At 53.7% G+C, this 16,120-nt stretch overlaps 1 protein-coding gene across 1 annotated transcript in view; it reads right to left on the bottom strand.

The window, feature by feature from the left end:
- The window catches only part of SZT2 (SZT2 subunit of KICSTOR complex), a gene marked incomplete at its 5' end in the record, with an annotated part of 55,947 nt that overhangs the window by 18,853 nt on the left and 20,974 nt on the right, over positions 1–16,120 (bottom strand). The window contains 30 exons of the mRNA XM_084266059.1: positions 1,753–1,837; positions 2,441–2,605; positions 2,999–3,117; positions 3,550–3,661; positions 3,856–3,973; positions 4,352–4,454; positions 4,568–4,720; positions 4,837–4,966; positions 5,164–5,281; positions 5,520–5,658; positions 5,845–5,912; positions 6,357–6,481; positions 6,620–6,958; positions 7,029–7,214; positions 7,581–7,644; positions 7,754–7,870; positions 8,068–8,206; positions 8,556–8,837; positions 8,976–9,057; positions 9,235–9,327; positions 9,410–9,575; positions 10,285–10,543; positions 11,015–11,127; positions 11,321–11,525; positions 12,913–13,054; positions 13,543–13,655; positions 13,775–13,972; positions 14,462–14,575; positions 15,375–15,489; positions 15,912–16,080. Coding sequence (XP_084122185.1) covers positions 1,753–1,837; positions 2,441–2,605; positions 2,999–3,117; positions 3,550–3,661; positions 3,856–3,973; positions 4,352–4,454; positions 4,568–4,720; positions 4,837–4,966; positions 5,164–5,281; positions 5,520–5,658; positions 5,845–5,912; positions 6,357–6,481; positions 6,620–6,958; positions 7,029–7,214; positions 7,581–7,644; positions 7,754–7,870; positions 8,068–8,206; positions 8,556–8,837; positions 8,976–9,057; positions 9,235–9,327; positions 9,410–9,575; positions 10,285–10,543; positions 11,015–11,127; positions 11,321–11,525; positions 12,913–13,054; positions 13,543–13,655; positions 13,775–13,972; positions 14,462–14,575; positions 15,375–15,489; positions 15,912–16,080 — 4,331 coding nt within the window. The remainder of the gene's footprint in view (positions 1–1,752; positions 1,838–2,440; positions 2,606–2,998; positions 3,118–3,549; positions 3,662–3,855; positions 3,974–4,351; positions 4,455–4,567; positions 4,721–4,836; positions 4,967–5,163; positions 5,282–5,519; positions 5,659–5,844; positions 5,913–6,356; positions 6,482–6,619; positions 6,959–7,028; positions 7,215–7,580; positions 7,645–7,753; positions 7,871–8,067; positions 8,207–8,555; positions 8,838–8,975; positions 9,058–9,234; positions 9,328–9,409; positions 9,576–10,284; positions 10,544–11,014; positions 11,128–11,320; positions 11,526–12,912; positions 13,055–13,542; positions 13,656–13,774; positions 13,973–14,461; positions 14,576–15,374; positions 15,490–15,911; positions 16,081–16,120) is intronic.

The following is a 16,120-nucleotide window of genomic DNA, read 5'->3' on the forward strand; positions in this document are numbered from 1 at the left end:
CAAAATGACAGTGGATGCTCATATGGTAATTGTAGACCAAGATGTAGTCACTACTGTCCTCTCCTCCTGGATAAATTAGCACACTGAGTCCGTCAGCCTCTCCCTCAGTTACCCCATCACATCCATTGCTGCACCTCTGCTCTGCTTCAGTATAGAGGAGGTGAGGACATGAGAACAAGCATAATGTCCCTCACCCTCCTTGTGCTGCGAAAGACTCTCCGGAGCAGGAACACTGTGTCAGTGCTTTCAAGCAAACCAGGTCTGCAGCCTCAGGAGCAGACTCCACATCTGCAGGTGCTCTGAGACAAAGCTGGTTTGTCAAGTGAGCACCAAGCACTCAGCACCCTGCAGCCAGCTCAGCCTCCTGGGGCAGAGATGACAGCTGCCCCTGTCCCACCAACAGCAGGACCCGTCTCCCCACCACAGAGAACAACAGTTCCACTCTTGTTACAGGAGCACTGGGAAGCTGAAATGCAACCACTAAGTCACAGGTAAGAAACAAGCTCAAGACCTGAACTCTGGGGCTGTGGGAAGAAGTAAGACAGCAAGAGCTGCTAAGGACCTTACAGCCCAGTGCACCCGACTCTGGCTACGGAAGCCACCCCTCGCACTCTGCAGAGAGCTGGGGGGATAGGGAGCTGTTACCATCCCTTTGTGAGGGACTGAGCCCCCTCTGACCCAGGCTCACTGAAACACAAAGCACACGTTGAGCAGCCACTCTAGCCCCTCAGTATGCAAGGGAACCCCCCACTCTAGGACACAGCCACTGGGGAAGTGATGATGCTACACCCTGGAGCATGAAACCATGGCTGAAACATCATGACTCCTGTCTTCCTCAGGAGGGAGATGCCTGTTTGGACCTGTGGGGAAAAAAGGTTGCAGGATTTTGGAACTCATTGCTTGCAAGCTAATGGGGTGGCACACGGACCCTCAGCAGCTGGGGACTGCAGAGCTGCTGTCCCAGAGCAGCAGGTTCTGTTTGCTCATCTATCCAGCCAGCAAGAAAGAAGAGCTCAATGGGAACAAACACAAACACACAGAGGCGTCAGAGCTGAAGCCACAACACAAGGAAAACAAGAACAGCAGGGACCAGAGGGGCCAGGGAGCTGCACAGGAAAGGGAACCAGAGTAATACTTGGAGCTACAAGTGCTACCTTGGAAGTGGGAGAGTGGAAAGAGGTGCTGCACAAGGTCCGACATGGTACCTACATAACAGAAGAACATTCAGATGGTGCACAAGGGGCACAAGACACATGACAGCCAGGTGACAGACCACATGGCCTGGACAAAACATGACGTGACAGCCTGCTGCAGGATGGGCCCTATCCAGTCCCTCCTCCAGCAGTCCAAAGAAAAGAGGAAGGTCGTTGTCCCCACAGCCCATGCTCAGTTCCACACAGCATCCAGCTACCCCTTCACAGCAAGGTTCCTACAACTGTCCCTGCTCCCACCTCCAGCCCCACTGAGTCTCTGCACTCCACAGTTGTTACTGAGGTCCCCTTGTGTCCCATCCCACAGCCACTGCCACCTAGAGCTGCTTCACACAGCAACAAGGCCAAGCTTAGTTGTTCTGTAGGAAGCCTTAGCTTGCTCCACCAGACGTGCAAGGGTGTGCAGTCCTCCAAGCACAAACCCTGCCAACCTCCCAACTATCAGAGGAACTCAATGCCCCAGAACTGTCTCTGCTCAGTCACCCAGAGTTCTTCAACATGCAGCCTCATACCCTGTTTCAGAAAGAGATGAGCACAGTACCTTTTCCACCAGTGCCTTGGCCACCTGGCTTGTTGTACAGATAGAGATCCTGGTCAGGGACGCTCCCACTGTGGTTGAAGTAGTGCTAAGGAGAGCAAGGAAAAAAAAAGTGGCAGAGATTAGAGAGCCTGTCTTAACTGGAAGCAGAGGCCCATGTGTGCGCAGAGCTCATCCCCTGACCTGTAGCAAGCAATCCAGACCTACTTAAAACACTTTCCAGCACAGACTTCGCCACTGCTGGGCTGAAGGAACAGCTCTGTGCACCATTATAGGGGACTACACATCTGGCCTTGCCTCCTATCCTTGCTGTGGCCATACCAAGGTCCCAAACTTTTATCTATCTTGATGTTTCAGTCCTTAGATCTGAGGGAGCCACACAAGAAGCCAGATACAGCTTTGCAAGTAGCTCTTCTCCCATGATCCTGGGAGATAATTGTGTGCATGAGCTTTGTGGTTGCAGATTTTTTGTGCAGTAAGTGGCTGCTTGTGTGAAACCAAGGCCTGTCCAGGCCAGAGAGGAACTGCTCACAGACCTGCAACACTATGCCCTGCTTCAGTATTCTGTGTCAACTCCTCTCTAACACTACACAGCAAAGCTGGGAAGATAGCACTCAGCTGCCCCAACAAACGCCCCCAGAGGCAGGTAGAAATTGGGCAGCCTGGCATCCCAGCTCACAGCCCTCCTCACCTTGAAGTGGTGCTCCACGTTGCTGTCCGTGTACTTCGGGGTGTGCAGGAAGATGAGCAGGTTCTGGCGCAGATAGTAGGCCACCGCATGCAGCCAAGGCAGAGCAGAGGGTGACAGGGCAAACTGCAGGACCTCTGTGGGTGGTGTTCCAGGGGGCTGGATAAACTGCAGAGAGAAGGCTTTGAAACTCAGCTGAGACTAGCAGGATGCCCTGGGGCTCTAAAATGCCAGCTGGCTACTCAAAGGGAGAGCTCAGCAGGCAGAACGCGGGCCCACAGACAGCACCATGAGACAGATGTGAGCGGATACTCCAGGGGTATTCACAGGGAAGCCCTGTCATACTGCAAACTCCAGCACAGGGGATCTCCCACCTGCCCTGGCACCCACACGGTATATACCTTGGTGAATGCTAGTCTGAGCAAGCACTGGAGCAGGGAATGGGATGCAGCAAACTGCCCTGTTCATCCCTGCCCTGGGACAGGAGAGGCTGTGACGGGTCAAACAGCAGGGAAGTGTTATGGGCTCTGGGATGAGCAGAGCAGATATCCAGTGAGGTACCTCCACATCTGCTGGTGTCAGCTTGCAGTTCCGCACCAGCATCACAGTGATGATATCCAGGGTGGCCTCATCCAGGCGCCTGCGCAGCACTTTCACCAGCTCATCTGTGATCTCAGGCCCTGACAAGTGAGCAGAGCAACAAGCAGCTTTTTCACTTCACCCAGTAAGGATGGCCACAACCACCCCTCTCGCCTGTTCAGGATGTATCACCCTCACAGTTGCTTCCCAAAGGCAACATGCCCTTTCCCCACCATCAATTTATTCGGGCATCTTTTTCTACCCGTTCATGATCACAAAAGACTCCTAGTACAGCAGGAAAAGACAAAGGCACTCCTGCACAGGGAAAGCTGGCATGAACCACCCATTCATGGATCCTCTCCTCACAATCCTATCCAGACAGAACAGAGAGCAGCTCTAGGCTAATAAAAAGCAGCTTGCTCCAGAGGGAATGAGTTCTCTGCTCTTCAAGCAAAGAAGACAGTGACTGGAGCTCTATTTCTCTGCTTTGCATCAGCACCAGTTCATCTGCTGTCGGGCGCTGTAACACTTACCTGCGGGGGCAACACCATGGACCATCAGCTGGATGTGCCTGTCCACCTGTCCCACAGGACGGGTAGAGTCCACGCTACGGCATGAGGCTGTATCCAGAGAGGAACGAGAACCCTGGAAAAGCAGAAACAACCGCATGGAAACAGTTCCCCGTGATCCATCCCTGTCTCAGGCTGTCAGCAAGGGCAGGCACTGACAGCTGCCCCACTCCACTCATCTACAACATCCAGGTTGCTGTAACTACTGAGTTCCCCCCACTCCTGTAACCAAGAGCACGAGCATCCAGCCCCGGAGAGCAGCAGACTCACCGTTAGATCCTCAGTGTAAATGGGCTCCTGGCTGCGTGTCAGTGCCAGCGAGCGAGATGCTGAACTAAGGACACTCTCTGTTTCCCACACCTTCCCACTGTAGGTGGTTTCAGTCAGTCTGAATGCAGGAAAAAGACCTATCAGTCTCCACTCCCAAGGACGACAGCATCATACCTCCACATAAGATCCACATCTTCCTTGCTCTCCCCTGTGCACTTTCTGGGGATTAGCCCTTGTGATATGGAGCTTGTGAAAAACAGTTCTCTGGCTCCCCCCAGAACCCCTCCTTTTCCCTCCCATGCAAAGGCTTAGCACAGGGAGAGCAGCGTGGGCCTGGCTTGATGTGACTGACTTGTCAGAAATCAGATGTTTGCTGCTCGGGTCACAGCAGGGTCCCTGATGCTGGGCAGACACATTCTACCCCAAGGAGCTCTCAGCCTGGTGTAATGGGTGTAGCAGGGCAGGGTCAGGCCAGCAAGTCACGCTGGCTTCTTACCGGAGGTAGAAAACTGATTTAGTGGCACGTTCCTGGTAGACAAACATATTCTTCCTGTTCACCACAGAGAAGGCGTTGAGCACCGAGCGAAGCGCCTGGATAGCTGTGGGCAACATGGGATGTTAGCTATCCCCCACACCCTCCTCTGGTGTGCTAATCCAGCCAGAAGACAGACTCCTGACACTCAAAATGAGGGGGAACCTGGGCTGTACGCACCTCGCGAGACTCCCATGTTGGGGCCCATCTTGAGGCGTGAATGCACATGGATGAGTGTGCTCCACACAACATCACAAGCAAAGTGCCCTGGCATGAACTGCATGGTAGCAGCCAGGTAGTCCCGGGGCTGGTAGCTGTCCTCTACAGAGTAATCTACAAACAACATAGGACATTGAGCTGGGGCCGCAGCATAGAAGTCACCACCTTTTTAGTCACCCATAGGCAGGCAGTGGCATTGCTGCTGAGGCATGGCCAAGGCATATTCATACCATCTGTGGGCATGACACGCTGCCTGTACGAAGTATAGGGTGTTTCACTCTTCCAGATGTCCTCCTCGCTTTCTGCTACCAGTAATGAGTTGCATATGTGGCTGTCATGCAGGTCCTGCAGCAGCAAGCGCTACAAAGGATGAGAAATGATTGGTTCTGTTGCTTGCTCTTTTTCTTTGACCTCCAAAACTGAGGCTTCACCAGCTGAACTGGCTCCCCAGACTCTCCTCTGAGCTTGGCACACACCAGACAACCCTCAGACAGCCCTTCTCATCTAAGACACCTCATGACTTGGAGCTCTGCCCCTCCCTTCTGCAGATTGGTTACCTGGTTGACAACCCTGCAGATTTCACTGATCTTCTTCACCACCACCTGGTTGAGACTCTGGCACTCCCCTGGCTGCTCCTCTTCTGTCTCAGCTGATGCTGCTTTCTCCACACTCAGGCTGCTTTACAAGGAAGAGGAGAGAGAGGTCAGCAGAGCACCTAACAGTGTCTGTCCCTGTGTGCTGGGAGCAGGAATGCAGTGGAGAAGGGCGTCTGGTTTCTGCTTTATGCAGCGCCAGTCTAGTTCTGCAGCTCCCACCAACATGGGGCAGGAAGGAGACCCTGTTCAGAGATGAGGAAGTGGCAATAAGGTCCTGGTACAGAGAAGCCACAGCCAGCCAGTGGGACCCTACTTACCGTGTGTGGTAATAGACCTCCACTCGGTCCTGATGGATTTTTATGATGAGCCAGAAATCCGGCATGAGGGGACACCTGGGTTCCTGGTCACTCATCAGCGCCTCCTCATACTCAGAGTCACTGCTTCCTCCATCATAACCTGCAAGGTATCCTCACTTCAGTCCCAGGCGGCCTGGCAAGCCAGCCTCCTCCTGGAGCAGAGCAGGTGCTAGGAGATCAGAGCCACTCACAGGCCCTGTCTTCAGGGGTCACCCCAGTGCAGGCACACCATCCCCCAAGTCCCCACACCATCACAGCACTGCCAGCCCTGCTCCAGCAGACTCACCCAGGTGGTCGGAGTCCATGCTGCCCTGGCTCGACACAAGGCTCTGCACACGGCTGGGACGCTGCTTGCTGGAGCCTGCAAGAGAAGAGGGGTTTGATGTGAGGGTGCTTGCTAAGCCCCCTGACATGACCCATCTGCTGGAGAAGCATTACAGCACAGGACAGCCTGCAGTGCTGGCTGTGGGGAGGCAGCATGGGGACAGAGTCACCATGAACCTCCTGTCACTGGGGATACCAGTGGGTCAGCACAGCCTAGTACCCTGAGTTCTGTTACACAGCGAATTGCCAGCACCCAGGCAAGGGAAAGACCAACAGTGCAACACCAATCCTGGTGTTTAGGGACTGGGGCAGGAGTGGCAGCCATGTTTACATATGCTACAGCCAAACCAGGGCCCTTCCCCTAAAAGTTCCTGAGGCTGAGGTGCATCTTGCCCCCGTTCACAGTTCCTACCTTCCCTGCCCTGTGCCACGGACTCAGACAGGCTTGCTGCAGATGGCGTCACCAGTGGCGACTTCTCGCTGTTGCCCTTTTCAGAGGATGAGGATGGCAGGGACTGTATGGTTGGTTCTAGAGCTGTCTCCTCCAGGGAGTCATGGCCAGGTGCTCTGCTCTGCTCAAGGCTCAGCGCTTCTGGGACCTGCACACAACACAAGGTTACAAAAGTGACCAGAAAAACAGGCACTGAAGAGTCCAATCATACTCCTGCATCATTCTACCCTCTGTTACCAGATTGTCCCACACCTTCCCACCAACATAACATCTCAGCATCTCTCACCTCATCCTGTGCATGGCCACCCCCATGTATGGGGTTTCCTGTGTCTGGCACAATGCGCGTCTCACTCTCCGGCCACCCCCAGAGACCCTGGGCTTCTTCTGGGAGGACGCAGCTTGCATGGTGTAGCTCAGAGCCCTCTGCCTCTGCTTCGATGCTCCCCTCCTGCCCTGCCTGGCCCAGGGCTGTCCCACTGGGCCCTCCAGCTGGCTGCTGCAAGCAGGGTGTCCCAGAAGGGTCTGGAGCTGCCCGTCTGGAGTGCAGGCGGCTGATGGAGATGTAGTGGTAGTCACTGCCTTCTGCATTGAGCATGTAGCCTGGCAGAGCCATTCTTCTGAACTCCTGCAACACAGGGACAAATAAGCATCCCACCAATTAACTGCATGATGTTGCCTCAGGGCTTTCTCTTTACCTCCTTGAACTTCTCCAGGGAGTGTTCAGGTCCAAAGACAAACTGGAGCAGCACCACCTCGCTGTGGCAGCTGGGCCGCCCCTTAGAGTTGTAGATGTGGGTGGCCACTCTGTGCAGGATGGAGGTGCTGATGACCTTTGAGTGGCGCAGTGCAGACACAATCTCATCATCCAGAAGCCAGCGAATCTGAGCAGAGCAAGGACACAGAGAAAGAACTAAGTGATCAGCATGTTGCACGCCTGCCCCAATTCTGATCCAAGTCCCAATAGGATGATGACATCCCCTCTCATCACCTACATGCCCTCACATACTTCTGAATGCACCCAAGAAAAGGTCTTTGGAAGAGAGGTCTGTCTGTCTCAGCCCAACTGCAGTAAGAGTTTTGTCAGGGTAATCCCACACTTTTGGGGAGCACAAGGCCAATTATTTGATAGCAGCAGGGCCAGTTGGCAATGGTTGCAGCTTGGAGCAGCTAGGAAGTGTGGAACAGCAGTTGTGCACTGCAGACACATTGCTCCAGCTGGAAGCAAGAAATAGGCAAGGCTGGCTTACCTCATTCATAGTGGCTTCAATAGCTTGCCTGTGCACTCCAGGGAGGTTGGACAGTGCAGGGTGCCTAGGAGAGAAGAAGAATCAAGCAATCATTCTCATTCATACAGCCCCAGTGCAGGTCCCCAGCAGCAAGAGGAGCCCATGAGGGGCCTGCTGCATCTGCTGTGCCATACCTCTCATCTCCTGTGGACGGGAGCCGTTCCAAGTTGTGCATGATATCCTCATCTGAGCGGAAAGAGGACGGCTGCCCTGGAGAGCGTGTGAAGGACACGCTGCTCTCTGAAGTGCATCTGCCCCAGGAGAGAAAGCAGGCTAAGCATGTTGGGCCAGAGAGGAAAAAGGGATCTCTAGAGAAGATGAGCCCATCTTGGAAAACTCTTGCTTTTTTAGGGCTGTGGGAGACTGTGAGAAGGCAAATCCCAAGTCTCAACACATGGAGAGGAGCTGAGACTGGCTGGCTGGGAAGGGCAGGCAGAAGGTGCCCTACCTGTTGTGGAGAATATCTGCATTCACGACTTCTATCTCCAGGGGCAATGTCAGCACAAAGATGTCCAGGGTCACACAGAGATCCCCTAAGTCAATGGTGTTCAAGCCCTGGCAGCTTTCCAGGCAGCCAAGAACTTCTCCTGCAAAGACATCAGAGATGAAGGGAATCAAGCAAGAAACAGTTCTGCTTACACACATATGCAGCCTGGTAGGAAGCACAGCAGCTGCAAGAGGTGGCTATCCCACACACCTGGCCAGGCTTAATAAAGCCAACACCCTCCATTCTTCTCAAACAACCCCACAGCAAGTGGGACACCTGGTGAAAAAGCCCTTGTCTGATGCTGGGAGACCTGGGAGCTCCATACAAGGAGTGCCATTCCAGTGAGCCTGCTGTTTAGGACAGCATGTCCGTTCCAGGGGCTGCTTACACTGCAGGGACCTGACAGAAGCCTTACTGCCCTTTAACCTCAGAGCAAGGCTTTCTCTTACCTAGACAAGTCGGCAGGGACTGCACAGGCATGGAGCTGTGCTGGCTATGCAGCTTCACTGAGCAGGTGAGGTGCACAAAGAGTGGAGGCATCTCCTGCTCCAGGAACTCCTGTTCATTGAGCGAATCCCCTCCCAGCACACTGAAGGAGTCATCATCCTGGTTCACTGTGTTGGAGTCTGAGAGGGAGTCTGTATCTGGGAACTCGTGCTCCAGCTTCTCACGGTACTCCACCTCCAGCTCTGGGTCACTCTCTGTGGCAATGCAGCACCCAGACACAGCTCCTGTTGACACAGTGTCCCCTTTAGTAAACCAGGCCCACATCTCCAGGGACCCCACCAGACACAGTCAAGCTCTGGAAGGTATCTCCACAGTGAGACTACAGACACTTTCCTCTTCAGGACAGAGGAAGCAAACGTTACCTTCTTCAGCTGCCAGTTCTGCCTCTGATCCCTCCATGTCCTCACTGCCTTTCCTGTCTACCTGATCCCGAGATGCCTCTTCCTAAGATGGAGAGAAGAAGGGATAGAACCATGCCAGGTAGCTAAGCAGGCTGTTGATGGACCCCATGGGGGCTCAGTCTACCCATGAGTCTACTAGCCCCAGATTCAGATCTGATACCAAGCAAAGTTACTTCCCCCCACAAGGACTAGGTGCCTGTCAGGGCAGCACCATGCCTACCTCTTTCTTGGCTGATGGTGGGCAATAGAAGAAATAGTGAGGATTTGATGGCACTGGTTTGAAATGTAAACTTCCAATTTCCAGAAATTTTTCCTAAAAGAGAAACCCCAAACATGAAGCAGATGTTCCACTCTACCCTCCTGCAGAAGCCAAGCCAAGCTCCCACATTCCTCACCTGGATAATTTTATGCAGGTCAGGGTGCGCCTGGCAGGGCTGTCCAATTTCCAGCAGTGAGAGGGGAAACTCCGAACAGCAGCTGGTGCCCAAACTGCTCTTTGGCTCCTCTGCAGGGCTGGCAAAGTTATGGGAGTCCTGCTCACTGTAGTCCTCCATTTCCGCACTGACAGGATCGTGGACAGGTCAAACAGGCAAATCAAGGAACAGGAACAGTGGTATGTATTATCTCTCCTGCAAGCGTCCCACCTGGTAGCTCCCCACACCTCATGTTTACACAGATGACTTACACAGCCCCCACCCCTACAGCCCCAGAAACCCTCCTGCCACCCAGTAACCCAGATAAGCGCTTGGGCTGTCTGAAGCCAGGCCAGAGGCAGTTTAACCATGCTGATCCTGTGGCCAGGTACTCTACACCACGCTACACGTCCTCCCTGGGAAAGAGACACGTGGCTGAGTCTGGGGCCAGGCCTGGAGCAATCTGAACTACCAACACCCAGCCCAGGGCACCTCACACAAACACCACCACGCCAGCATCCCTGATGTCTGGGCAGCACAGGGCAGGGCACAAAGCTCAAACCAAAGCTCACTCAGTGGCTCTATCACAGAGTCAGTTCCTAAAACTCAGGCCAGATGGGACAGCAATGAGCTAGGACTACAAGAGAAAGCAAAAGGATTGATGTCACCAGAGATTATATAAAATAAAAGGTCCTGATGGACACCATACTGGGCAGGTATCCCACTGGAAATATCTGTCCTTACGTGTGGTTCTGTTAGACCCTGCCCTAGAACCCTTCTATCTGGCAGTAGAAGCTTGAAGCAAGACCTGTCCTGGCCCAAGGCTAAGAACAAACAAGACCAAGGTGGGCCCCTACCTTGATTCAGAGACTAAGACACCCCGTTCCCTTGAGCTCTGCTCCTCTTCTTGCTCTATGCTGCCCACTTGGAAGCTGGCTGTCTTGGCGTGCGTATGGAAGTGTTGGTGGCTCTCTCGGAAGGAGCGGACGTGGCTGCACACCGTCAGCAGGAAGTTGGTGATATCAATCTCTTGGAGCAGCTCCTCACAGTAGTCCATGGCTGTAAGCAGGTCCTGGGAGCTGATGCTGTGTGACTGCTGAAGGCTCTTGAACAGTCCTACAGACCAAATACAGTGCTTGAGTGCCCCACTGCAAGGACGCGAGGTGGTGGGAGTCAGGCAACAACAGCCACACGGATTGCCACCGCCTCCCCACACAGGGCTGCAGTCAGTGCACGTGCTGGGAGACAAGACTCATCCCGGATGCCTAATGCTACATGTTAGCCTGGGCTTGTGTCCTGTCAACATGGCTTAAGGACCTGCCACCCTGAAGGCGAGAGGAAAAAGTCAAAGAAGGGACACCCCCCCACCTCCACAGCATCATACAGGTCCAGGAACAGCCTATGGAAGGCCCACAGGGAAGGCACAGAAGCATCTTTAAGTCCCTCCTGGTAGGAGATCAGTCCCACAGCTCCTTCCTTTGCTCAGGGTAAGATCACAAGTAAAATGAGACACTGCTTTCTTAAACAAAATCCAGGGTCTAGTGCCAACCCCAACCCTGCCCCAGCTCCCATCACGCCGCTTCTCACCTTTCACATAGCACTGGTGGGAGTGCTCCTGCAGCAGTGTGCAGTAACTCACCAGTTCCTTATGCTTATGGTCAAGCCAAGCAGCAGTAGGAGGACGTTCCAGGGACTGGGACCTGGAAAAGAGGAACCACAGCCTTCAGCAGCAGTGAAGCATGTTTTATATACACAGTTCTGGCCACCAGTAAAGCAGGGCCCTAGAGCAAGCACAGGCCACAGCTGTACCCAGAGGATAAGGCAGGGTTAGAGCCAGCCTCTTGTCAATAAAGTTCCTCTGTCTCCTGCCTAGGACATGTAGGTTGATACTACCTGAAGAAGATGTCCCGGGGAGGACGGTGTGCCCGTGGGTTGACAAGCTGTTCCCGTAACAGCTCCAAAGAGCAGCTGTAGATGTAAATGGGGCAGCGGAAGCGGCGGCAGTCGCCTAGCTCAGACTGGGAGTTCTGGCGACAGAAGGAGATGTGTACATCCCTGCGCGAGGGGCCACCCTGCTCTCCAGCGTCACGGCTCACTTCTGCAACAGAAACAACCCTGAGGTGAAGCCCTTCGATGGTCTCCTCGTTCCTGGTCTGAGAGGTCAGGGCCTTCACAGCAGCACCCCCAGTTAGGTATCGGTTTTACAAGCTTCTCCCCACTCAAACCTTGGGGGCCATTCTCCTCACCCAGAACTCAATCCCTCAGCACAGTGCTTTGGCCACACGAATCCCCTACTTGGGCAGCCATTCCTGGCCATCACTACCACCTTCTGCAGCAGCACAACCCTGCATCCTCATTGTAGGCCTGGGTAACTGCACCAGTTGTGCAATCAAATCCCATATACCTCAGGACCTGTGTCCTCCTCCCTAAGACAATGAATGTGCTGCTGGTAGAGCCAGGCTGGATCATGACAGAAGAGACACTGAGTTTCCCTGGCAGCCCAGTACTGCCATTCCCAATATGGAACTGCAAGCTCCATGCCCACAGGGAGCCAGCCTTAGGCCACAGCCATTCAACTCACATTACACTCCCTCAACCCTCACAAACATCACCAAAGCTGGCTGAGGCTTCACTGTGCCCCTTATCCCGACTCTGACAACTGTCAGGCAGGAACTGACAGGCTGTAGCAGCCTGTTCTTCCTCCAATCCCAATCCACCCAACAGCATGCTCAGGAATAGCAGGGATACTTTGGCAAGGTGCTGTCCTGAGGGAGGTACCGTGAGCTGGTGTTACGCTGAGGGTAGGTAATGGCACTGCAGCATCTCTTTCTTCAGCCTCAGCCCTGACTCGCTCTGTACAGACAGGGCCCAGGGTATCCTCTCCAGGTCGACTCTCATCTTTTGGAGGTTTGTCCAACCCACAAGCCATCAGCTTCTGTACATCTAGAAGAAAACAAAATAAAATCACCCTCTGCCCAGTGAGGACAGTTTAATCTCCCCATCTACATCCCCCAAGAGGGCACATGTCCCTGCTGCCTCCTCGTGTGCGGGAGCAGCTTCACAGAGTACTTCCAGCTGAATCTAGCAGCCTTCACCAGCAGCTCAGTGGGAGCCAGACCACTGCCAATGCCCAGAAGCTGGAACTCTCCCAGATCATCCCATTAGCAGTTTCCTTACTCTACTCATTAACAGTTCTACAGGGAAAACAGTCCAATGCATACAGCCAGCAAACAATTAAGCCACATCCCTGGCCTGAAAACAGTACATGGGCAGCACCACGTCCAAGGAGAGAAGACAATGACACTCAGTGCTTTGCACTACTCTATTCCTGGTCAAATGGTGCAGAACGACTGGGTCCACACTCTGCTGTTCACTTTTCTCCCCATCCTACTTAAGTTGATTCTGCTTTTGGAGTTGACCTGAGGAGTTCCTTCTGGCAGGTGGGACTGTCTCCTCCTCTCACTGCCCACAACAGGCGGCCTTACCTGAGAAGGTGGCTGGCAGGAAGGTCAGGAACACATGCTGTGGGTTGACCAGCTTGGCATAACATCGCCACTGTGGGGGAAAGGGCCCTGCTGCATCCCTCAGGGTCACATCATCCTCAGGCAGCTCTGCGTTGCCAAGGCTCTGATGAAAGAGCAGAAGCTGGATAAGCTCATGGCACAGGCCTACCTTGAAGCAGGTAGCAAGCACACACAGCAAGTTCCTCCACAACTGCTGGTCACCACAGCGCTGAAATCACCCTGGCCACCCCCTGCACCATTCCCAGAGCAGCTTGGTTCCATGAAACACAGCACACAGAACCAGAAGATGCTTAGCCAGCTTTGCTGGGGCCAGTTCTGACTCTAGGCAGTGACTGACCATGGTTTCTGAGCAATCTGAGGCACAGCATCAGTGCTGCTCTAACAGGCTAGGCCCATGGTGAGTGCAACTATGCACACACCTACCAGATTCCTGCTTGACTTCTGCCACAGGCTACAGCTTAAACATCTGTGAAGCGTGAGAACACCAGCCTTTCAGATCTGTTTTCAACCTTTCTGCTAACTCCTGCTCTTCAACAGCTGCTGCCTTGCCTTCAGAGGGGGCTCAGGAGGAGGACAGCAGCGTGGCAGTACCTGCAGAGTACTTGTGGAGCCAGTCATATCCCTGGCACCATTGCTGCCAACAAGATGATAGGATGCAGAAGCATCCTGCTGCTCCAGGGTCCCCGAGGCTTTCAGGGTTTCTTCTGAAATGGAGCACAGAGAAACCAACCTGAGAAACACCAGCTGAGGAAGAGACTTGAAAGCAGAGCTCCCCAAACACCCCAGCTCCCAGTGCCACCACTGCCACACTCCTGGTCCTTACCTCTGATCACGGGGAGCGTGAAGAGGGGTTGATGGCCATCACGATCCCGCTGCAGGACCTGCTCCATGAAAGCCACGTGATCAGCATCAGCCATGGGAATCTCCCGGTCACTGAGGTCATGCTGCAGGCAGCCATGGAAGAGGTTTAGTAGCATTTCATTGGGCACAAACGAAGAGTCCTTGGTCACCTCCTCATTCTCTGCTCCAAAACAGAACCATGGCAGCTTCAGAGACAGCATCTCCACAGCCACCACCTGCCCAGGCCCCCAGGAGAAAGCCCTTTGCAAAGCGACACTGCCACACAGCCAGGGATTTCCCCTAGCACCTCTGCCAGGCTGACTTGGAGGGTGTTGAGGAAGACCTGGAGTTCCAGCATCATCAACTACCCTGCACTGACTCATCCCACTGCTGTAACTGTTCTGGAGATGCTTGGGGCTAAAGGCAAGAAACTGCCACCACAGAGCAACAGGCCAGGTTTAATGCTTTTAAAAGCAACTCTCCCACAACCTGTATCCTAAGACAGACAGCAATGTACATGGGCAGCCCTGGGGGGCAGAGATGGGAAAACCAGCACTGAGCTACTGAAAGAGGCATGGCAGCTCTCCCACCTGCCGCCCTGGGAGACAAGCACACAGAGCAGGGTGCCCATAGCCATGGAGGGAGGACAAGAGGATGAAGATGCACCTACCTTTTGTCAGCATTAGGAAGAACATTTCAACCTGCTGGCACCTGGGCAACAGCTTCATGAGGTTGAACTGGAATGGGATCTCATGCACTCGAAAACCAGGCCCCATGTCTGGATCTGCAACAAGAACTGGGACTGTAACATGCCTGCAGGCACCACACAGCCCTGCCTCCCAGGCCACCTCCACATGCATGGTGCTAGCCCTAAATGCAGCGCTGGTAGCACAAGTGAAGGTTCACAGCAACACTGCCCCAACTCCCTCTGCTGAGGAGGGCAGAGGAATACAGAGAATGAATGTGGGGAAAGGGCAAAGCCTGCTGGAAGCTGTAGCAAGTTCTGAGCTGCTTAGAGAGAGGTACCTCACTCTCAGAGTCCCCTGGGCTTATTGTCACCTTCAGTCAAGGAGGGATGGGGAGCCACCATAAGGCCTTACACAGCTCAGGCCCAGAGCTGTTAGAGGACAACACCAAACATCAGTGTTGCAGCTAACACTGCTGGAGAGCAACAACTTCTGGAAACCATCTGCCCAGGCATCCCCTGCCCATCACTGCATAAGTAAGCTCATCTTCCATCTGCTCCAAGCCAGTCCCTATCGCAGAATTACAGAAAGGCTGAGATTAGAAAGGACCTCCGCAGGTGATCTGGTCCAACCCCCCTGCTCAGCTCAAGCAGTGGCACCTTGTCACCTCTCCAGCCTAGGCAGAAACACTGAATGCTTTTTGGCCTTTACAGGCTGAAACCATTTCTCTGGCATCTTAGCACAAGTGCAACGGTGACCCACAGCCATCAAAGTCTAGAAAGCCATTGTCAAAATATCTGTTCTACCTTCCAGAAACCTCCAACACACCCTGAGACACTGGGAGAAATAGGCAGCTAGGCCCTATCAAACCTGCTAGGCTATACATGCTGTACTCACCTTCAGTAGCTTTGGTGTCTGAAGGAGGGCAGACCCACTCCTTGTTCTGGCACAACTGGCTGATGTACTCAAAGGTCAGCATGGTGGCAATGCACGCAAGGTCCCGGGGATAGAGCTGCAATAAGCAATCAAGGCTCAGCTATATGCAGCACATTACCCCCAAATGCAGGAGAAAACAGTCTAAAAGCAAGGAGAGATAACACCATAATCCCATCCCCTGACTTGCCCTATTCTCACTCCTTGCTCCTTCTTTCTCCACCAGCCCTTTAGCCTCTTTCTGCCTTGTTCAGGAGGTGCACTGGCAGTGCTGCCTGCAATCCCCGCTCTGGTCCAGCTTGCTCCCCTCCAATGCAATGGCTCTTGACAAAGTAATTTGTATTTTCCCACCTATCCCAGAGGTGCAATGCATCCACTGCCTGGCAGACCAGCAGTCCAGTTCCTCTTTTAGAAATCTTGAGCATTCTCATCTCTTCTGACCCCCAGTAGTTCATCTCACTTCACAAAAGAGCCCACACCCCTACCCCTTTGGGAACTCACCGCTTTTGGTATCTTCTGGTAGGGCAAGCCATGGAGGTGCTTCCAGTTCTCAGCAGTACTGTGGACATGGCCACTCTGTGGCTCTACCCAGCACTCAGTGACCAGGTTCAGTTCTGTGTCCACCTCAATGGCCTCTACCTCTGTATCATTATCATCATCTGTGGAAAAACTGGAGAAAAGACACAAGGCAAGTCCTGTGAGATGCCACA

Source organism: Gallinula chloropus (assembly GCF_964237585.1).
Source record: "Gallinula chloropus genome assembly, chromosome: 6".
NCBI classification, from domain to species: Eukaryota; Metazoa; Chordata; class Aves; order Gruiformes; family Rallidae; genus Gallinula; species Gallinula chloropus.